At 55.3% G+C, this 22,244-nt stretch overlaps 3 protein-coding genes across 3 annotated transcripts; 2 read left to right on the plus strand and 1 right to left on the minus strand.

Moving 5' to 3' along the window:
- Positions 1 to 104: 104 nt before the first annotated feature.
- BOLA3 (bolA family member 3) lies at positions 105 to 2,743 on the plus strand. The gene is made up of 4 exons (XM_075074647.1): positions 105 to 208; positions 679 to 802; positions 1,007 to 1,095; positions 2,635 to 2,743. The coding sequence occupies exons 1-4, from the start codon at positions 173 to 175 to the stop codon at positions 2,698 to 2,700; spliced, it is 315 nt and encodes a 104-aa protein (XP_074930748.1). The 5' UTR covers positions 105 to 172; the 3' UTR covers positions 2,701 to 2,743.
- A 151-nt stretch (positions 2,744 to 2,894) lies between these two features.
- On the minus strand, positions 2,895 to 10,236 carry MOB1A (MOB kinase activator 1A). Its single transcript, XM_075074645.1, has 6 exons — positions 10,099 to 10,236; positions 7,611 to 7,777; positions 6,488 to 6,581; positions 4,507 to 4,640; positions 4,222 to 4,385; positions 2,895 to 3,586 (listed from the first exon to the last, which is right to left on the minus strand). Exons 1-6 carry the CDS (start codon positions 10,110 to 10,112, stop codon positions 3,509 to 3,511), a joined length of 651 nt encoding a protein of 216 aa, XP_074930746.1. The 5' UTR covers positions 10,113 to 10,236; the 3' UTR covers positions 2,895 to 3,508.
- A 2,811-nt stretch (positions 10,237 to 13,047) lies between these two features.
- On the plus strand, positions 13,048 to 22,133 carry MTHFD2 (methylenetetrahydrofolate dehydrogenase (NADP+ dependent) 2, methenyltetrahydrofolate cyclohydrolase). The gene is made up of 8 exons (XM_075074644.1): positions 13,048 to 13,223; positions 15,673 to 15,857; positions 17,291 to 17,413; positions 17,887 to 18,039; positions 18,127 to 18,234; positions 18,618 to 18,710; positions 20,083 to 20,208; positions 21,227 to 22,133. Exons 1-8 carry the CDS (start codon positions 13,138 to 13,140, stop codon positions 21,364 to 21,366), a joined length of 1,014 nt encoding a protein of 337 aa, XP_074930745.1. The 5' UTR covers positions 13,048 to 13,137; the 3' UTR covers positions 21,367 to 22,133.
- The last annotated feature ends 111 nt before the right edge of the window (positions 22,134 to 22,244 follow it).

Consider the following 22,244-nt stretch of genomic DNA (forward strand, 5'->3'; position numbering starts at 1 on the left):
AGTCGGGGCGCGGACGGGATTGCCGAGCATAATCCCAGCCAGGGTCCTCCTAGCCGCCAGGGGTCGCGCTGCCAGAGGCGGGGCAGCGCCAGCCCCGCCCCGCCCGTGCGAAGCACGCTGCGATTGGCTGGGCGGTGGGTGACGCCCCGCCGGGGGCGCGGCTTCGCCCAGTATGGCCGCCGCGGCGGGGCTGCTGTCCCGCGGGCCGGTGCGTGTCCTCTGTCTGTCCGTGTCCGTCCCTCCGTCCCGCGGGCCGTGCCCCCTCCCGGGACGGGGTGGGGTGGGGGGGTGTGGGCGCTGTGACCGAGACCCCTCCCAGATGGGTGGAGGGGGCGGGGGGGGTTCTCCCCACGTCTGTCCCCGCCCCCCCCCCTCCGGTAACGGTACCGGTAAGCGCGGCCGGCGGCGCCTCACGGTAAGTGTCCGCGGTGGCGGTGCCCGCCGCCCCTCACGGTAAGTGTGTGTGACACCCATCCCCCCCCCACCCCACCCCCCCCCACCCTGGGGTGGGTGAAGGTGACATCCCCCCCAACCCCGTACCCCCGGTGCCCATGAAGGCATGAAGCCTCCGCCCCCCCCCCCCCCGATGCGAGGTCCGGCCTGTTTCACACACCCTCCGCCCCCGGCCCCCGGAGCGTCCCTCAGAGGTGGTTTCTGTCCCCATCCCGTCCCCCCCAGCTCCTCTTGCGCCGCCGGACCTGGCGCAGCTTCACCTCGCAGACGGATGGGGAGGCCCGAGTGACCCGTGTCCTGCGCGAGAAATTCCCCCGCGCTTCTGCCATCAAAGTCGTGGATATCTCAGGTATGGAAAAAAAAACCCCAACCCTCTTTATTTTCCTCCTCCCCACCCCGCAAAACCACCCCTGCACCTTGTGAGGGAGGAGACAAGTCCATCCCCATCCCCCCCCCCCCGCGCTGTGGGGACCCCCCAGCCAGCTCAGGACTGTGGGGGCACGAAGGACCCTCATCATCACTCAAGCATTCACCACCGCTTTTATTTTTCCAGGAGGCTGCGGCGCCATGTACGAAATTCACATCGAGTCAGAGGATTTCAGAGAGAAGCGAACGGTGCAGCAGCACCAGATGGTCAACCAGGTGAGGGGGGCACAGGGTGGGGGGGCCGCAGCCAGGCCGGCGGCGATGGCGTTTGGGCAGCGTGATGTGGGGCACCGCGAGCACGCACAACACAGAGCCGGGTGCTTTGCTTGTGCCTGGTGCTTGACACTTGCCGTGTGTGTGTGCGTGTGCGGTGCCTGCAGCGCTTTGGAGCTGGGCACTGCGCGTGCAGCACCCGGTGCCGCGTGCAGGCACTGTTGGCGTGCAAAACGTGAGCGCGGGGCACAGGCGGTGCCCAGCTGCCGAGCTGCAGGCAGCGTGCTCAGCTGCAACCGCTAGTATTAAGCACCATGCAGTACATTAAAGGTATAAAGCTACTGGAGAGTGTCCAGAGGAGGCCACGGAGTTGGGGAAGGGTTTAGAGGGGAAACCGTACGAGGAGCGGCTGAAGTCCCTGGGTTTGTTCAGCTGGAGCAGAGGAGGCCGAGGGCAGCCCTCATGGCACTCTGCAGCTCCCGCCCAAGGGGAGGAGGAGGGGCAGGGCTGGTCTCTTCTCTCTGGTGACCAACGCCAGGCCCTGAGGGAACGGCAGGGAGATGTGCCAGGGGAGGGTTAGGCTGGGCATTAGGGAAAGGTCCTTCCCCCCGAGGGTGGTGGAGCCCTGGCACAGGCTCCCCAGGGAGGCATCACAGCACCAGCCTCGCAATATTCAGCGAGCGCTTGGACAAGGCCCTCAGAGACACGGTGTGAATTTAGGGTGTCCTGTGCAGGGACAGGAGCTGGACTCGATGGTCCTTGTGGGTCCCTTCCAGCTCAGGCTACTCCATGATTCTACAGTGCACGTGTCTGAGTAGCACAGCTTTTCTTCCTGATAAACAGGGTAGCCGCATGTGCGGCAATCAAGCAGGGCACGGCCTGTGCGTGTGTGCGCAGCGACAGCACACATGCCCAGGCACAGTCAGCGTGCCGAGGTGCCCAGCCGTGCAGCACCGCAGGCCCAGTGCCCAGCTCGGGTGCCGCACCCGGGGCGTGAGCACAGCTCTGCGGCTGCAGGAAGCGCAAAGGTCGTAATAGCATAGCTCTTCCTTTTTTATCCCAATAACCACCACCACAGCCCTTGTTTTCTAGTAGATAGCGCAGCTCCACCTGTATATGGCCCCAGGGCACAGTGTACACACCCAGCACGTCAGTTGGGTGCTGCAGCTGTGGTGCACACACGCACAGAATGCAGAGTGCTGAACTGCGATGCTCAGCCTGGGGCAGCACTTCAAGGCTCACACAGCACTAAATAGCACAGCCCTTCCTCCCAACAGCAGCAACAGTGCAGCACTTCTCCTGCAGCACTCTGGTTGCAGGTAGCACTTGGAATGGGGCAGCGTACATGCATGCAGCGCTGTGGGTTGATAAATAGCACGGCTGCGCACGCTCGCAGTGCAGTGCTGACAGCAGCAGCTGGTTTGGTGTTATTTCTGGGGGCGCACGGCCCATAGGGCCCGCTGCACACACAGGGCTTTGCACTTAGCATAGCATGAGCTGCCCCCCCGAACCGCCTCGAGTCTCGGCCCTGGTCTGTTGCAGGCACTGAGCGAGGAGATCAAGAGCATGCACGGACTGCGCATCTTCACCTCCACCCCAAAACCTTGACGCTTGTGTCCCCCACCAGTCAATAAAGCTGCTCTCACCCCAAGGCACCTGCGCTGATGAGTACGAGGCCACCTTCATCTCGGGGAAGGGCCCAAGTGCCGGGTTTTCAATAAAGGCACGTGTGCAGGGCTGGGGGGGGGTGGGCCTGTGAGGGGAAGGGAAGAAGAAGAAACCACCCCTCTCTTCCTCCGAAAGAAGAGCAGAAAGGAGAAATTTATTATTGCCTTGCCGCACAGAGGGTCCCTCCCTCTGCCGGGAACACGAGGGCACGGCTCCTCCAGCCCAGGCAGGGGACAGGCTCCCCTTGGGCCAGGCACTTCTTTTCCTCCCCCTTCCAATGCAGCTGCCAAAGGGGAGCTTAAGGCTGTGAGTGCATCTCATCCTCCGTTTGCTGCTCTGCTCTTGCCCAGGGGGGAGCAGGCCCCAGGCTTGGCCCCGGTCAGGGCTGTGCACAGGCCAAGCGCAGCATTGCAGCGCTTGAGCTTCAGCCCATGCCTGTGGGAAACAAAAACTACTCCAAGTCCGAGTCCCATCCTCAACGAGGCTGCAGCGCTCACCAGACTTGAGCAACGTAGCCTAGAAAACCAAGTGGACGATACAGGGCAAGTCGCCACAGCGCAGCCAGCGGCTTCTGACCCAGAACAGGCCGCAGCTGCTGCACAGTAGAAGCGACGCTTGGCCTCCGAGACTGATGCCGCTCAGAGCGCTGTCCGGCATCTCGGGGCTTGCGTCGCTGAAGGCGAAGCGTAGAAGTGGCTGGCATACAAAGCAGAAAGGAGCGGCCGAAAGGGTCCTCCCAGGGAAAGTTTTATCTGTCCTTGGAGCCCAGCTTCTCAATCAGTTCCTGCAGAGGAGCCAACTCCCGCCTGTCGATCAAGTTGAATTCCTGGCAGGAGGTAAAAAAAACCCAAACACAAAAACTAAAGGCACCTCAAAAAGAGCTGCTGGAAAACACACCCGGCCACCCTGCGTGCACTTGGAGCTTGCCACGTCAATGCGTGCCGGCTCCTGAGAGAAACACCAAACTGCAGCTGCTGCCTCCTCCATTTCTCTGTGAAGAAATTCTCACTTTTCAAGACAACACTTTTTCTGCCAAGAAGCACCATGCTGCTCCGCACGAGGAGGCACATGTGCAGTCACAGAACAGGCCATTAAAATACAGGCAAGGGATAAAAAAAAAAAAAGTGCCTCTGCTATTTCCGAGTCGATTCTTGAGCTACAAAACCCCCAAGTTCTCCTCCGAGCCTAGTTTCTTTTGCTGCAGGCCGATAACTAATACCCGAGAGAGAGAAGTTCAAGCATTTACAGCCAGCACGGCCACGCTTCCTGCAGAAAACCCCACCGCCACAAACCCACAGTTCGCACGGTACGGAGCCTGGGAGCCGAGCGCATCTTGCAGCGCACACCACGGATGTGGATCTTCAAAGAGCAAGGAGGTGCTTAAAAATCAGCTCCCTTTAAAAGCAAATGGGGAAGAAGAAACCCCAGAGGCAGGCGACCGGCCACCATTTCACAACTCACCTGCACAAAGAAGATAAAGTGCTTGAAGGAGGTGTTGAGGTGGGCCTCCTCCTGCAGCCGCATGACGGAATCAAAGTGCTGGTGGTAGATGTGGGCATACACACGAAACAGCCGCTTCAGGATCGTCTTGGCCACCGACATGAAGTTCTTGGGAAAAGGAACCCCTGAAATGCACCAAGGCGCATAGGTAAGTCCTTCAGTTCAGTCAGAAGTACCAAAGCGAGACGTTCCGGCAGCATCTTGGTGCTATCAGCAAGGCCGTTAGTGTCGCACAGCTGTGCTTACCGATCTTTGAAGGGAAGAGCGTTTCGTCATCCAGCTGGTCCTGCACCCATGTCATCAAGTAATCGATGTACTTCGGAGCCGAGCACTTGATCGGCTTCTTTATGTTGGTGCCGTCCGCCCAGTGGTACTCGTATCTGCAGGGAGAGGGACAGAAAATACATTGCTCTGAGGGGAAAAAAAAAAAAGGCATTTTCAGGCCCCACGGCTTCCTCCTTATCTCAGCAAGGAGTGACGCTACAACACTCGCACTCCCCAAAAGCGACGAGAGCAGCGCTTTGCCTGTCCAAGTTCCTCAAGCATAACACAACAGAGTCAGAGTTAACACCTCCATCCCGAGGGCTGCAGTGATCGCCCTCAGGTTTCAACCCTCAAAAGTGAGCTTGGACTTTGCGGCCACCTCCTCAGACATCAATGTTTCCTTAAAACAAAACAAAAACTGGCCAAAGAGGAAGCGTCAGGGCCATTGCGCACCATCTGACTTAATTCACCGATGGCTTTTGGACACCCTCCAGGAACTTGGCGTTCCCTCTCCCCTCACACAAGATGGCCGACTTCCCTGAGAGACCCTTCCCGGGGTCGCATGTTAGCCAAAAGCTTTTGGAAGCTGCTGTCTCTAAATCGACATGTGCGCTTATTGATCCCATAGCTCCTCCGAACTGGGGCAGATGTTGACTCTAACGCTACATGACAACACAACGTGCTTTCTCTGCGATCTTTTGCAAAATTCTTCAAAAGTGGGAGGAAAAACACCACATTTCGACTGTCACTTCTTGCCCGACAACAAGCGAAAATAAACCATGCCATTTAAACAGGAAATCATTACAGGAAGCATCCCCAAATATAGAAACGGGAACTTGTAGTCTAGATACTTCGAGGTAGAAAAGCAGGGCAGGATGTTACACGGCCCCCTACAAATACTGTTTGCTGGCCAGACTCCCCGCTGCTACCCCCAAAAACAAAGAGCCTCGAGCAACCTTATGAACAAGGTACCTCGACAAAATACACAAGTGCAGAACCAACGCGTAATCTCCCTGTGGGTATTCACACCTCCTAAAAACGAGGGACCCCAAATACACCTTTTCACTATTTTCTTTCTACATTCCATGACACCCCAACCTTCTGCCCACGCAGTTATGCTACGTCAGCTGGCAAAACATGCCTCCTGAAAACCAACGAGCGCCTGTGTCAATCAAGGGACAACAGCCCCTAAAACCACCTCAGGACACCACCCGCTTTGTGCCCCTTCATGGCCTGCACCAGGATAAGCGTACTTCAGGCCAGGCTGGTTCAACAGGGCAGATGATACCAGCCTCGGTGTGGCACAGGGATCTGCGGGACCCAAAAGACACCCAGCTGTTCCCTACCACACGTACCAGTCCCTATAAGCACGGGGTTCCCTTCCCAGCTGTAGCTCTCCACCACAAGGATAAGCGTCAGGCATACAGTAATCTGACCTGAGCGATCGCCTGCCTCGCATCCTGCCCTGTGCTGGCAGGAGCGTCTTAAGAATTGCTCGTGCTCAGGAAAACCATGCTACGGCCTCTCAGAGCACCAGCTCTGTGAGACGGAACATCGAGAGGTTACTGTAAGACTTTGACAGCGAGACCAGACACTTCCAGTCAAATCAGATCCTTCATTTTCCTTAAAACAAACCATTTCAACAACACGTCTTTTCAGCTTCCAAACAACACAGGGACTCAACTGACAGCAGGAAAAGGCATGGCCATGCATACTTCCCCTGGACAGACAGTCAACATGCCAGACAAACCGATGGCTGTCAATGCCATGCAGCCTCCCTAATGGACAGCATAGCTTTACACACGGGTAAATGACACCAGGGGAGCATGATGCTGCATGTTAATGTGATCTGGACATGTCCCATCCTCTTCTTAGCTTCCTTTTATGCACGCTCAAGCAACCCACACACCCGCCTACTTCCCCACATTTAAATTGCAGCTGTAGACAGCAGTAAGCTTCTCACCTTGGTCCTGCAGACATGACCGGACAGCTTGTCTCTGTGCAGAACTCCGTAATGGTCCCGTACAGCATGTTGATTTGGTTGAAGAAATCCACCGCTGGAAAGGAAACACATCAATTTTACTCAAAATGCAAACACAAAGCAGACAGGAGCACCGGTTAGCGCTCGTTCAGCTGACACAGCCTCCGAGGGTTGCTGCCGCCAGGGTGAATGTGCCGCAAAGCTCTCAGCGAAAATAAGCATCCCCTTTCTGTACGACGTCACACAGCCAGTGACTTCAAGACATTTTGACCATCTAGGAATCTGAATTGCTCCGTCAGTTTTTCACCCTCCACCACTGTCCCTAGCCAATTTGTACGACCTGAAGCGCTGCTGCACCTTCCAGACCTTGGAAGCAACTGCTTTAGGTTCCATTTAAAAGTGATAGTACCTCAAAACCCTGATTGATTTTGACAATATAGGAGACCTTCCTTTGGTTGAACACTCGTGGCTTGACTTAACCGTTTTCCATTACTCAGGACTACTTCTTTCTCCTCTAACCTCCAAAGAAGCAAAAGTTCAAGGCCAGGGAGAGCAACTGCCAAAAGCAAAATTCATTTGCGGTATTTGGCTTTCTAAACTCTGCGTGCAGCAGTAATAAAATGAAAATAGAAAGCAAAAAAGAAACTCCACAAACCTAGAGTTCAGTGGAGAATACAGTTCCACTTTTTCCCTGGCCTGCTCGCTGTCGCTATTTTTGCAGCCAACAGTGCTAACTTTGTAATTCCAAATATCAGTACTTGATGCTTACTCTCTGGTACAAAAGTAACAGCTTGCAAACCTAATCGCCTTTGCAAGTCTGAACTCAAAAAAACCCACCCCAAAACCACAACGGCGCAAGTTTGTTTCTCGCTTTTTGTATGCTTCCGGAGCACGATGCCCCCTTGACACAGGGCCCATCTGCCATCAGCACATCACGCCGCTTGATTTCCTTTTATCTCAACTCGGTTACCTAAACAAAGCATGCCTAGGATAAGGATTTCATTTAGGGAAGTTCTAGGTTCTTCTAAGGATAAAGCCCAGAGATTTGTTTGGTCTTCTCACTCCACCTCCACACTTGGGTGGATCCCTCTTTCCTAGGACTTACTGTTAACGGCGATCCACTCGTTAAGGTCCTCTCCCTCCGGCAACATAACCGCTTGTCTAAGGTTACCGCTCCCCAGAGTTGCTTCCGCATGTTTCAAGAGCTCATATTGATGGGAGCCTTCAGGAATGTTCTTCTTGGGTTTGAATGTTTTCGAAGATCGACTCCCACTGTCAAGAGAGAAAACATTTCCAATTAGTCCTTCAACAGCGTGCCCTTCCCAGAAAAACTTCCCACATTACCCCTCGCCACCCGGAACTTTTAACCAGGGTGACGCCAGCCCTTCCCCATTTCCCTCGCCATAGGGACCAATGGATCCTACGTGCAGGCCAAAGAGTTTCTGATGGCGTCACAGCCAAGCCGCCTGCACACTTCCCTCTTTCACCTACCCTTTTTTTAAAAAAAAAAATAATCAAAAAAATCAAAAACATTCGGTGCGAAGGCCCAAAGACTCACTGAGCAATAGTTGCTTTCTATCATGGAAAGATAAGCCCACGTAACTCCACTGAGTGACAAAACGACCCACTGACCACCGCTACTACTCAGTGTGACAGCAGCAAATATTAGACACTCGGCGCTCAACCACACCGTAGGAAACAGCTTGCTAAAAATAGCGACTTAATAGACTCCAGCCCTGAAATGCAAATCGTCACCATAATCTTCCCTTGCTGTGTTGTACCGACAGCTGTGCTCAGCAGCTGAGCCATCGCACAACTCCTCGCCAAACCCCACTGTCCCTCCACCAGGGCCAGCAGTACCGCAGCCTCTCCCCAGACAGCCAACGCTGCCAAAACCAGGATGAATTCTGATACCTCTGAACCACAAAACATTTCTTTCAGACCCCTGCCAGCTTTCTGCTTCTGAGGGAGGGTGACGCAAACGACAGGACGGCTGGGGCCAAAGCATGGCTCGGGGGAAATGAGCTTCTCTGGCGTGCGCCGCTCGGCATTGCCAGTGTCCTGCCCCTGCTGCACGCAACCGGACACATTCGGCCGGCACACGCCTCATGGCAGCTTCCTGGTGCAACCTTAGGGCTTTGCACACTCGTGAAAATAAGAGACCTTTAGGTCTAGCTCGCTCTTAAACCAATCTGCTCCTGCCGCAGCTGAAACGCAAGCCCAGCACATCACTGAGCCTACGCAGAGGGTCCCAAAAAGGCAGACCCAGCGCATCGTCAACCATAGGAAGAGGCTCCCCAGCCCCTTCATATGCCACAAAATGCCTCCAGTCCCTACCCACAGCACCTACCAGGCCTTCAGAGCCAAAAGCTCTCTCACACTTTACAAGCCTTCACATCCACGACACAAGTATGCGACAGTCCACCCCCTGTAGCTTGTGAAAGGTGCTTTTTTTTTTTTTTTACACCACATGCCTGTACGTCTACCAAATTTTACACCATTCCCCTGCAATCAGGCCTGCCCCACCTCACGTGAGGGCAGCCCTCTCAAACTCCAGCTCAAACCCCACGAACACCAGCTGGCACCAAGAGCCAGCACCCTTTGCTCTGCACTGGCACCTATCAACAGATGTAAGGTAACGCCCACATCCATGGGGCAAGGGCCTCTTCTCTGCCTCACCCCGCACCCCCAAAGCCCCCACCCGACTCTCAGAGCCTCCCACGAAGGCAGAGCATCCCTGCAGACGCCCTCAGCCCCTCAGGACCTCCCCCAATTCCCCTGGAAGACCAACCCCTCAAATTCTCCCCACTTGGGAGAAACAAGACAACTCCTCACAAGACAATCCCTCCCCAGAGCCTTCTCCCTAAGACTGCCCCGCAAAAGGCTTCCCATTCCCTCATACACCCCCCACCACTCGCCCAACATGGGCACTCCCCAGCGTGCCTGCTCTCCAGGGCCCTGCTCCCGCTGCCAGCCCCCTCTACACCCCACTCTGGGACCCTACCCCAGCAAGGGGCCCTCCCTCACCCAGTGCTAACCGTGCCTTTCTCCAAGGCTTCCTCCCACAAAATGCTACAACCCCCAGAGCTCCCTCCACAGCACTGCACCCCTACCCACCTCCCCCCCACAGCCTCCCACGCCCCATACAGGCCCAGGGCCCCCCCAAGGCCCCAGGGCCTCTACCCAAAGCTACCCAGGGATTCTCCCTAAAAGGTCCCCTGAGGGACGCTCCCGTGCCTAACCACAGGCCTTCCGCAGCTCCTGGCACCGCGAGGACCTCCCTACCCCAAACCCACCCTCAAAGCCTCGGCCTTTCCTCAGGCCCTCTCCCCACTACCCCCTCCTCAAGCTCCCCACACACCGCCAGCACCCCCCGCTCTAGAAGGCACCCCCCCGGAGCTTCCCCAAGAGCCTTCCTCCGCTGAAGCCCCTCACAGCCCTCCCAGACGCTCCCCCACCCGCCCCCTCCCCCAACGCCTCTCACAGACCAGGCCCAAGCGCCCCCCAAGCCCCTCTGAACCCACCCCCCCATCCCCCCCGGAGGCCCCTCTCCCCGCGGAGCCCCTGGCAGCCCCCCGCTCCCCGGCACTCACAAGAGGAAGCTCATGGCGGGGCAGACGCCGGCCCGACCCGGGACGGGACAAGGCGAGAGCGGCGACTCCTCCCGCGCGGCCCCAGCTCCAGGCGGGCACCGCCCGCCCCGGCTCGGCCCGCCCCGCCCCGCCGGCAACTCTCGCGAGAGCTCGGGACGGGGCCTCACGGGGAGGGGGCGGGGCCTAGCGCGGCGCCATCACTATGGCAACAGCCCATGGGCCTCGGTCCTCGTCGGTTTGTGCGGGCCTCGAGCCCCCCGCACCCGCTTATGGGCCTGGGGACCCCCCAGAGCCCCCTCCCCACGGGCCTCAGGACCCCCTTATGGGCCTGGGCACCCCTCTATGGACCTGGGGAACCCCACAGTTCATCCCCAATTTATAGGCCTGGGGACCTCAGAGTCCCTTCCCCATGGGCCTGGGGACCCGCAGAGCCACCTTGTCATGGGCCTCAGGACCCCCTTATGGGCCTGGGCACCCCAAGATCACCCCAAAATGGGCCTGGGGACCCCCCTATGGACCTGGGGAACCCCAGAGTTCCCCCCCAACTTATAGGCCTGGTAACCCCCTTAGGGGCCTGGGGACCTCAGAGCCCCGTGGGCTCTGGGGACCACCTTATGGGCCTGGGGACCCGCAGAGCCACCTTGTCATGGACCTCAGGACCCCCTTATGGGCCTGGGCACCCTAAGACCCCTTCCCCATGGCCTTGGAGACCCCATTATGGGCCTGCGCACCTCCTAAGCCCCTTCCCCATGGGCCAGGGGACCACCTTATGGGCCTGAGCACTCCAAGACCCTCCCTACCATGGGCCTGGTCACCCCGAGACCCCCATCCCCATGGGCCTGGGGACCCCTAGACCCCTCTCCCCATGGGCCTGGGCACGCCCTACCATAGACCTTCCTCCCCTGCATCCCCCTCAACTCACAGATGCTTCCCACACACATACCCCAACCCTTCCCCCAAACCACCACCATCTTATTTCAGCGCCTCCTTTTTGGCATGGCCCCAGGCTGGGCCTGTACGCCCCGCCCGGCCTCCCAGACCAACTTCACAGGCTCAAATTCCCCCAAAACATCCTGAAGTTCGTTTAACCCTTTTCCCAGAGCTGATTCTTGCAGGTTTTCACCCTTTTTCGCAGTTACGTGACTCCTCCAGCCCTTGTCTTAGCAAGGAGCTGCTGGTTTTGTCCTAAAAAATTACTTTCAAAAACCAGGAAGTGATCCATGGCTACTCTAAACAAGTTCAAAACTAAAATAAACACTGTGAGGTTACTTTAGCTCGCAGCCAGGCTGCCTCTTGCAGCTCTCAGAAGCGGCACAGAGTGGGGCCGACTCTTCTGGGATGTCATGGAGATAGCGGCTGGTGATCCTTGGTATTTATTTGATACTCACGGCAGTATAAAAACCTCCACAGACTTTACCAAGCACTTCAGTGACCTTGGGATAAACCTCCACAGCCGCCTTTCACAACTGGAAGGGTACATAGGGCAAAGCTAAGGAAAATAAACATGGTGGGGATGGCTAAACTCACTCAGCTCAGGTTCCCAAGGACCTAAGACTCTCCTTTTCTCTTCTCTGCAGGCTTCTTGCTTCCTTCTCCGCAATACTGGGAAGCATCATTCACACCCATCCCGACCCGATCTGGTGCCATGGGCCGTCAGATGCCACGTGGGATCTGTTTAAAAAAAAAAAACCAACAACACGAAAAACTTCATCGTATCTAATTTTGTACAAAAGCATTTAATTTTTCCACTCGCAGAAAGCGCAGCCAGAAACAGCGGAGAAATCCCAAGGGTGAGTAACAGCTCCCTCTTGCCGCGGGTGGGTGCTGACGGATGGCCACGGATCTGGCTTCCCATCCCGCTGTGTTGGGAGCACTGGGAGCACCTGGCTCACCCCCGGTTCTGTGGTGCTCAAGGAGGGGTCGGACGATACTGGTGACCTCCTGCAGCAAAAATCTCCCCTATTTTTTAGCCATTAAACTGCCTGTCCTCCTGTGTGTATCCTTAGTCCCCAACCTAACCCTGGTCCTAACCTCAATCTCAGTCTGATTTTAGACATACTCACAGTCCCATATTTAATCTCATCCTAATCCCAGACTCAAACCTAGCCCTAAGACCAATCCCATATTTAGCCCTAACTCCAGTCCCAGCCTTAACCCCAACCTCAACCCTAACCCTAATCCCAGCCTTAACCCCAACCCCAATCCCAAACCCAGACCCAGCCCTAACCCCATCCCAGTCCTAACCCCAGTCCCATCTTTAATCCCAATCCCAGCACTAGCCCTAACCTCTATCTCATATTTAGACCTAACTCCAGTCCCAGCCTTAACCCCAACCTCAGCCCTAACCCCAACCTCAGCCCCAACCCCCATCCCAGTCCTAACCCCAGCCCTGCTCCTGCTCCCAACCCCAGCCCCAGTTTTAACCCCAATCCTAGGCCTAACCTTAATCCCAGCCCCAATCCCAACCAGGGCCCTAACCCCAGCCCCAATCCCACCCCAAATCCCACTCTCCCTCTCTGCCCTAACCCAACCCAAATTGCAGCCTTTTACCTGACCCTCAGACCTAATCCTAATCCCAACCCCAATCCCAACCCTGACCCCTGACCTAACCCTAGGCCCAGCCCTAGACCCGACCCTGGCCCCGACCCCGCCCCTGGCCCCGCCCCTCGGTTACGCAACCCGCAGCCCCTCTTACCCCACGGGGCCCAGCCAATGAGCGCCGCCCTGCCCAATTAGAGAGGAGAAGCCCCGCCCTTCCCCACCAATCACCCCCCGGCTTTCTCCCTCCGCCCCGCCCACCCCCTCTCCCGAGCGCCTCTCTCCCTCTGCCCCAATCGCGGCCGGGCACCTCCCGCTCCGTCCCGCCCCCTCCCTCTCCTCCAACATTCAACTCCCCCCTCCGCGCCGCTCGCGGCGGCGATTGGCTCCCGCCGGTCCGCGCGGAGGGGAGGGGCCGGACCGTCCGCACTATATCAGGCGGCGGGGGGGGATGCGGCGGGGCGCAGCGCAGCGCCGCTTCCCGCCGGAACGGCCGCAGCCATGGCCGCCGCGCTCTGCCCGCTCCGCACCCTCGGCCGCGCCGCCCTGCGCCCCCGCGGCCGCCGCCTCCACCTCAGCGCCGCCAGGTACGGGGGGTTTCGGGTGCGTGGGGGGAGCGGGGCCCCCCCCGTCGCCCGCACCCCGGCGCAGGGCGCGCTGAGGAGGGGGAGACCCAGCCCGGAGCTTCCCCCCCTCACCCGCCGGCCCTGGGCTGCCCCGTCCGCCCCTCTGCACCGGCACCGGGAATGAATGGGGCGGGCCCCCAGCGGCCGCCCCGCGCGGTGCAGGCTGATGAAATCCCGCTCCCGCCTTGCGTGGTGCGTGTCGGGCCCCGGGCGGGGGGCACCGCGCCCTCCCCGCACCACCGGGACCCCCCCGCATTTCAGCGCCGTGACGAGGGGCCAGGCACCCCCCGAGCATCCCGCCCGTGCACCGGCTGGCTTTCCCCTTCCATTCCTGTATTACCCCGCGCGGGTTTTGCTCCACGCAGCCCCTGAGGGAGCTGCTGGGGCTGCTCCCTGCCCTAAACAGGGCTCCCAGCTCTTACTTTGCCTTCCCCATAGCTCACGGCGGGTGTCCCCGTCCCTGGGAGCCCAGGCTGGGCACCGCGGCCTCAGGCTTCCGAATGGGGAAGATTTGGGTAGGTTCTTGGCATGAGGTGTCTCAAATTTAATGAATTCTCCTTGCCCTAGCTTGCCAGGCACCTGTAATAATTCCTCTTATGTCTACGTAGATGTACAGTACTTTAGTGCAGGCTTAGCTCTAAAGCTAAAATAAGAATTAGAGTGCTGCGCTGATCTGGGGTGGGTTTTTACTGGTTATTGCTAAATGGGTCTGACTCAGGTGATTGCTGTTAGGGGTGAAGTAATGTTTAGTTCCCAGTAAATGGGGAAAATTACATATTTGAGTAGGTCAGGGATTAAGAAAGCACAAAAGGTCGTCTGCATCTCCAAGTAAGTATTTAGGTAATAGGTTTTCCTACCTGGGATGGCACTTTGTGGCTGTCCTATGCAGGTGTGGGTCTGGAGCGGCTCTCATGGTAGCTGTCCCCAGGAAGATCAGGATTAGACCTAGAGAAGGTCAGAAAACAACAGTGTTGGACTTAACGGAGGATCCTGGTAGGAGGAGGGCCATACACTAGGCAGCCGATGGATTGGTTTTTTTTGAGGAGAAACTGCAGCAATTGGGCTTGTGCCCGAGAGTGGTTGGAAATAGCACTTGGTGCTGTCAACTGGCCCACGGGAGAAAGCCCGTCTCCTGGATTCCTGTGGCACTTGAGTAGTTTATGGAGTTGTGATGTGGGTTGCTTGGTGATTGCTTCAGAAATGGGCTGGTCCTTGCGATGCGGGAAGGCACTGAAAACAACAGTAGGGCAGGCGGGGAGCATCTTTGCCTGCTCCAGCTCAGAAGCAGGAGTAATGGGGCAAGTGAGTAAGGTACTTGTCATGAGGTGAGACTTAAATGCTGCAGTGAGGTCTGAAATTGAAACTTGTGAAAGTGAATCCTGTCACAAAGGGATTAGTGATTGAGAATGCTGCTCAAATAAGAGTTAGAGTGATAACCTGTGGGGAAAAAACCAAGTGTGAGGCGTGTGGGCAGCCTGTTGTAAGCGAGGACTGGCAGCCACGGCCTCCCAGCTAGCTGTAGGTCAAGTCAGCCTTTCCATACACTGCGGAGTGTCCAGTTGCCTAGAACGCATTTGGCAGTGACTGGATATTCCCGTTACCGATTTAGATCAGGAATGCAGGCGAGGAGCTGTTTTGATATAGTTCGAATGGACGAATGTCCTTTACACTCCAGCTAGATGTTGGAGTCTGTCTGAGGGGGTGAAACCTCATACCCCCAGCCCAGCTTCAACAGCCTGAAGAAAAACTGTAGTGCTGGCAGCAATTACTTGAGCTGGGGAGGGCATGAGATTGGCTTGTGCAGGCGCATGCTGTGCTAGATGGGCTGACGGTCTTGCTGAGGAATTTGTGGGGACCGAGGATCTCCAGGAACAGCGCTCAATAGAGAAGCATGGCATGCTGTGCCTTCTGTGCTGCATCCAGCAAGCCAGAATTACTCGGTAGACCTCTTTGGTGGTCAAAGCTCTGCTTAAGCGGGGTGAGTTCTGCTTTGTGCAAGTACTTTGTAGTGAAGCTGTCACGCCTTCACAAGGAACGGGTGACTGGCTTTTTGAAAACAAGCTAACGTAGTGTCTTAGTTTGAAACAGGTGCCAGGCAAACGATACACGTGGACTCTTGGCCTTGCGAAGAACAGCATATGCTTTCTCGGCCTGCGCAAATAAGTTGGTCCCTCTCGCAGTCTTGTTTGCTGATCCCAGCTTTGGGCAACAAAGCTGTAAACTAAGACTGAACTATGCTGCTTAGTGTGATTTGGCATAAAGGTGCAATAGGCCTGTACAGAGATTGAGTAATAGAGCCTTTTCTGCTGTGGCTTGCGGTTAGCATCCATTTTTCCTGGTTTCTGTTGCACAGAGCTTGGATTTGATGGTCTTAATGCTGACTGCTTTGGTAACACTGTCTCTGTTGCAGAAACGATGCAGTTGTGATTTCTGGAAAGAAGCTGGCCCGGCAGATCAGACAGGAAGCCCGCCACGAGGTTGAGCAGTGGGTAGCAGCCGGAAACAAGAGACCTCACCTCAGCGTTGTTCTCGTCGGTGAAAATCCAGCGAGTCACTCCTATGTACTGAACAAAACGAAAGCGGCTGCCGATGTCGGTATGTCTTTTATTCTGTTCTGAAAAAGCAGAGCAAGAGACTGTTATCTTGCTTTAGCTGGGAGTCCTTTATGCCGGAGGAAGCTTTTTGGGATGCATCTGTCTGGCAGCTTTTCACCTCAGCTGTGTGGCAGTGCACATTTGCCTCAGCACTTGCTGTCACCCTTGTGGCTGCCTTCACTGTTGTGCTGGGATGTAGTTAATAAACATGGTTCATGTGTGCGTTGTGCCATTTGAATCCTTTAGGGCAACATCAAGTTCTGTAGTTTGGATTTGCAACCTTCCTAGGACCATATAAAGCCCAGACGGGGCTCTGATGGGCTTCCTTTCATCAACTGCCTGAGATGAAATCATTGCTCGGCAGCCTTGCTACCCTGCGGCTCATTCCTGTCTTGCAAGCTGAGGTCCTGCCAAGTATTTTTCTGGAGAAACTGCTGAAGGGCTTGGGGGCAATAAAGGGTTTAATCTCCCCTGGAGTTCCATGCTGCCAAAGCCAGCTTTGAGGCTAAGATTTTTTAGGCTGATGTCCCCTTCTTACTGTGGCAAGGGGGACCACAGGATGTGCAGTTGCATCTTCATCGTAGTGCACTTTAACTAGGTTTCTCCAAGCCCTCCCTGCACTTGGATGGTCTCTGCTTTCAAATAGTCTTTCCCAGGTCATTAGACTGATACTAATTATCAGAGGGGGGTCATCCTCCCCCTCTATTCCACCCTACTGAGGCTATATCTGGAGCACTGCATCCATTTTGGGGCCACTCAGTTCAGGAAGGACAGGGAACTGCTTGAGCAAGTCCAGCAGAGAGCTATGAAGATTGGGGGCTGGCACATCTCCCTTGTGAGGAGAGGCTGAGACACCTGGGCTTGTTCAGCCTGGAGAAGAGAAGACTGAGGGGGGATCTCATCAATGCTTATAAATATCTGAAGGGTGGGTGTCAGGGGGATGGGCTGGACTCTTTTCAGTGGTGCCCAACGCCAGGCCAAGGGGCAACGGGCACAAGCTGGAACACGGGAAGTTCCACCTGGACATGAGGACAAACCCCTTCCCTGTGCGGGTGCCAGAGCAGGGGCACAGGCTGCCCAGAGAGGCTGTGGGGTCCCTTCCCTGGAGACATTCACCCCCCGCCTGGACGCGGCCCTGTGCCCCTGCTCTGGGGGTGCCTGCTCCAGCAGGGGGTGGGATGGGGTGGTCTCCAGAGGGCCCTTCCAACCCCCACCATTCTGGGATTCTGTGATGGTCATAACTTGCAAGACTATCGAAGGTCTGCAGCCTGGAGGGTGCTTGTTGTTACGCAAAGCATATGATCCTTGGTGTGTGCCTATCACATTTGGTGGCGCATTGAAACGGGGCAGCTTACACCTGCGTGGATTAAGAAAGTTGCTCTCCCACTTGTGTACACGTGGCTCTCTAATGTGTTGTTTTCAATGATTGGGCAGGAATCAGCAGTGAAACCATCCTCAGGCCGGCTTCAATTAGTGAAGAGGAGCTGCTTGATTTGATCAGCAAACTCAATAATGATGCCAATGTGGATGGGTTGTTAGTGCAGCTGCCTTTACCTGGTGAGTAGCTAGATATCTGTTCTGTTTTTACATAAAGCTTTTAAGGGTTTGCACGTGCAGAAGGAGGAGCAGCACAGGGCTATCCTGTGACATGAGCGGTGGCACCCTGCCATGATGTGGCTTAAAGGAGCTGATGCAGCTACTCCATTACACAGCTGCCTGTACAAGTTAAATTGCTGGGCAGGGCGTCACAGCAATCTATTCTTGTGGGGAGTATTGGTTCCTAGAGCCAGAAGCTTGAACTGTTGTGACACAGAGGCTGCCTAAAAATACTCTCTTGACATTAGCAATGCTGCAGTCCCAGAGTGGTTCCAGTCCCCTTCTGCTGGGAGCCGTTAGCCTTGAGCTTGCTGGAAGTCTTGAGTAGCTTCTAAACTCTGAAGGGGCTGGTGCAGCAGGGCAGGGCTCTGGCTGACTGCAAAGAACAGGATTTGGGCTGATCCCTAGGGTTAAAGCTTCTTGGTCTCTTCCAGAACATATTGATGAGCGCAAGATTTGCAACGCTGTGACTCCAGACAAAGACGTTGATGGCTTTCACGTGATAAACGTGGGGCGCATGTGTCTTGACCAGTACTCCATGCTGCCAGCTACCCCATGGGGGGTGTGGGAGATCATTAAGAGAACTGGTAAGCTGCTGCTGCTGCAGTATTTGGCTGCTGTCTGGCATAATTCCAGCTTGCGCTTGTCCTAAGACTCCATCCTGTCTCCTGCAGGCATCCCAACGCTGGGGAAGAATGTGGTGGTGGCTGGCAGGTCGAAGAACGTGGGCATGCCCATCGCCATGTTGCTGCATACAGATGGCAGGCACGAGCGCCCAGGAGGTACGAGCTTGGTGGCCTTGGAGCCTCTGTGCCAGGCAGCTGCAGAAAGAAGCCCTCAGCCTGTCACACTGTCCCCTTTAGGCTCCTAATCAGTCCTAGAAGCACCTTAGGGATGCCGGCCCTTCACAGGGGCTGTGGTCAAGGCTGAGCAAATAACTCTGCACATAATCAGTCTTGTAACGCTTCTGAGCCTTCTTCAGTGAGTCCTTGTCCTCTGCCATCCCAGATCCCTCCTTCTGATTTGTACGCTGTTCCCTGGGATTTGTTATCAGGCTCTGATGTTCTGGATAAATGCATGGGTGGTCTTGAAGGGGAAGATTTAGAGAAGCAGCTGGGTTTGGGTAGTACATGTGAATTAAAGCTCCCTGTAACCGCTCTCACAGGTGATGCTACAGTCACAATATCCCACCGCTACACTCCCAAGGAGCAGCTGAAGCAACACACAATCCGTGCTGATATCGTGGTAGCAGCAGCAGGTAAGGCCTGACTCTAGCAGCGCAGACAAGGTGTGCAGAGGGTGCCGCTCTGCAGCCCGCGTGCTGTTTCTGATGGTAATCCTTGCTTGCAGGAGACAGTCCTGCTGGTATTGAATGACCTGGGGCCTCCCTATCTGGAGCGGCTCTGGTAGTGTAGGAGAGTCGGGTGCTTTCATGGCTGCTGGCAGCTGCCCTAGGCAGGGCCTAGGACAGTGAGTGAGGGGCTTTTTGAGCCAGCCAGTTAATCCTGTGATTAAGCCTAGGAGCCACATACTTGATCTGACTGGCAGAGCTGTTTGTAGCTTTGCTTTTTAAATGTAAAATAACATCTGGCAGGAGGGCTTGGTATGCCAGCGAGCACCTGATCAGAGCTAGAGAACAGCTACAGACAGGCCCTGTTATATATGTAGGCAGTTCTGTATTTGTGGGGAGGAGGAAAAAAAAAATGAGATAGCATCTGCTTACCTAGAGACAGTCAAAATGCTGAGGGACAGCTGCAGTGCCACCTTCAGAGCACCGGGAATCACTTGGCGTGAGCTCTCCTCCAGGCTGTACCCTTGGCACAGAGGCAGCTCATCAGCAGGGTTGAGCCGATTGGGGGTGTCTGGCAGCAGAAGCTGGGTGGGAGCCTGGGGGGAGGGAGGAGAGAAAATGTCAGTTGGAAAGGTGCTGGAAGGACTAGAAGTGGTGCCGAAGGTGTCGGTAATGATGGCAGAAGTGCTGCTGGCAGATAAGACATGTAAATTGCCATGGGTGGTTGGCAGAGCGGAGGAAGGCTTGCATGGAAGAGTTAATGAAACTGAGGGTGGGAATGAGTGCCTCAGCTCAGTCAGCTGAGGAGGGAGTATCTCACAGAACCAGACAAACGCCACCCTGAAAGGGTGGCTTAGCTGCAAGCTGCTGCTCCCCACCCCTGTCATGCTGGCTGTTTTACAGCCAAGTTGGGTTGTGGTGATCTCAGACACAGCTCCAGCTTGCTGACTTAATACAGGTGCAAAAATGTTGCTGGAGCTGCGTGAACACAGACCTCAAATGCAAGCTTTAAGGTGTCAACCTGGAGAGGATGCTTTGCTCCCCGCTGCTTTGCTGGAGCCCTTTCTGAGGGTGGATTCCAGTTCTTTACACTCTGAGGTTACCAGTAAACACCCAAACTCCTGGTTGAGCGGCACATCAGTAGCTCTGGATTGTGCAGCTTTGGGTAGATTTGCCCTTTGAAGGGTCTTTTCCAACCTAAATAATCCTAAAGATTGAGTCCAACTGTTTTGTGAGGCTGGAAGGCCCAGGTGGGTCAAAACAACGTGAAGACGGGGTAAGAGGGAACGGGGGGCTGTTCAGCACCACCATGAGCGTGCGGTTCTGTTTTCTTTTGCAGGCATACCCAATCTGATCACAGCCGATATGATCAAAGAAGGAGCTGCGGTTATTGACGTGGGGATAACGAGAGTGCAAGATCCCATCACTGCCAAATCAAGGCTGGTTGGGGATGTGGATTTTGAAGGTAAGGAAAGGCTCTGCATCTGGTTCCTTGAGCATTAAACATCAAGGGTGCTGAGAAGGGGAGGAGAAAGCCCTGGCTCATGCGACTGAGCAGATGCAGACTGATGCTTATAGAATCATTAAAGTTGGAAAAGACCTCCAGTACCATCAAGTTGAACCCCCAGCCCAACCCCCCCAGGCCTCCTAAACCACGTCCCAAAGTGCCACGGCTACATGTTGTTTGAACCCCCCCAGGGACGGTGACTCCCCCACCTCTCTGGGCAGCCTGTGCCAGGGCCTGACCCCTCTGGCAGGGAAGACGTTTTCCCTAATCTCCAGTCTAAACCTCCCCTGATGCATTTTGAGGCTGTTTCTTCTTTTCCTGTCACTAGTGACTTGGGTTATGTTCTCTGGCTTGGGGCATCTGATATTGTGCCATATGCAAGGGCACAGCCTTCCTGTAATATGCCATGGGAAAGCCATAGGCTGCAAGGCAGAGGAGACTCATCCTGACCCTGTGTGGTTCGGTTGCTTTGCCTCTACTCCAATTCATCACTCATACACCTGCTTTTAAGTAAAACCATGCAGAACCTACCTTCTGGCCTTGCTGACCACTGAGCTGCAGCGGTGCCCAGATGGGCTGCTGCCATGAGCCCTGCACCGCTGCTGCCTGGCAAAAGGCACTGGAGCCTCCTCCTGGAAGAAAGAGGGAGAATGTTCAGAGTATTAGTACGTTATTGTGGCTGCCCTCAGGAGCACGTGTGAAGCCCACATCTAGTCTTGGACTTGACATTTCTGTGCTATAAATCCAGATCTTGCTTTTTGCTCTTCCCCTAGCTTAGGCTTTGCCGTTAAGCTTGCTCAGTAGCAGAGATGGACAGACTATGGTGTGCTCTCCCCTGGCTAATGAGGGGGGAAAAGTCCACCTTGAGAAACTACTATTCCTTAGCTGGTGATCTTTAAGGAATTACTGGTTACAGCTTCATGCTGGCTGGCCAGCTTGGCAAGTGCACGCTAAGCTCTAGCTTCCCTTCCTGCAGGGGTGAAGAAGAAAGCCAGCTACATCACTCCGGTCCCTGGGGGAGTTGGGCCCATGACAGTTGCCATGCTGATGAAGAACACCATCATTGCTGCCAAGAAGCTGTTGAAACCCAAAGAGCTGGAAGCATTGACTGCTTAACGTGGAACTCTTTCTCTAGCACTGAAAACAACATTCCAAACAGACTCCCAAACAGGCTGATAGAAAATGCAATATTTTTATTTATTGTATTGGAAGTGGAATGTCCTATTCTGAGGCCATAGATATTTATTCAAAGCTGAAGCATATGCACATTAGTCATACTAAGGTGTAAGCATCTACACTCCTGGCCTGCTCGTGCTAGCAAAGCTGCTTTATGTTTAAGCTAGCGCTTGTAGGAAGCCGCCCCTGCCCTAGCAGGGACGAGGCAGCGTTGGGGTCCTGGGCGCGCAGCTCTCCCAGGAGCTTGCTGTGGCGTTAGTCCTGTGCGAGGTAGAGCGCGGCTGCTCCAGGGTGCAAAAGCAGTAGCTCTCCTGGTTCTGTTCTTGGAGATGCTCCGTCTGCCTGGACGGCTTGGGTTTGACTCGTGCTGAAGTCTTCTACTGAACAATGGAGTTTGAGTTAAGCTCTTCTGTAGAAGATGCTCCTTGAGAAAAAGCCATATGTCTGTTCTCAGCCTGCCCTGGGCAGTAGCAGGTCTGTAACTTCTTCCAGTGTGCAGCTATGCCGTTGTTTTTTATTGTTGCTATTTGGATGGTGTGTTTTTTTTTTTTTAAAAGCCTTTTTTTCTAACCAAAGAACACTTGGGGGGCTGTTGGTGGCTACCTTAGGCACACAGGAGGCTTTCTGGACTGTATTGTAAAGCGTGCAAGTAGCTAGTGAATAACACAGGCTCACTCTAAATAAAGTATGAGGAAAAAAATCAACAACTCTGCTTGTCCTGGAGTTACTACTAAGCAAGTTTTTCACTTTTCCCAGAAAAGGAGGGCTGCCCTCAGCAATAGCTTGTTAAAGCACGCATTATATGAGCTCCCTCTTGT

The sequence above is a fragment of the Phalacrocorax aristotelis genome, chromosome 24 (assembly GCF_949628215.1).
Source record: "Phalacrocorax aristotelis chromosome 24, bGulAri2.1, whole genome shotgun sequence".
In the NCBI taxonomy this organism is placed as follows: Eukaryota; Metazoa; Chordata; class Aves; order Suliformes; family Phalacrocoracidae; genus Phalacrocorax; species Phalacrocorax aristotelis.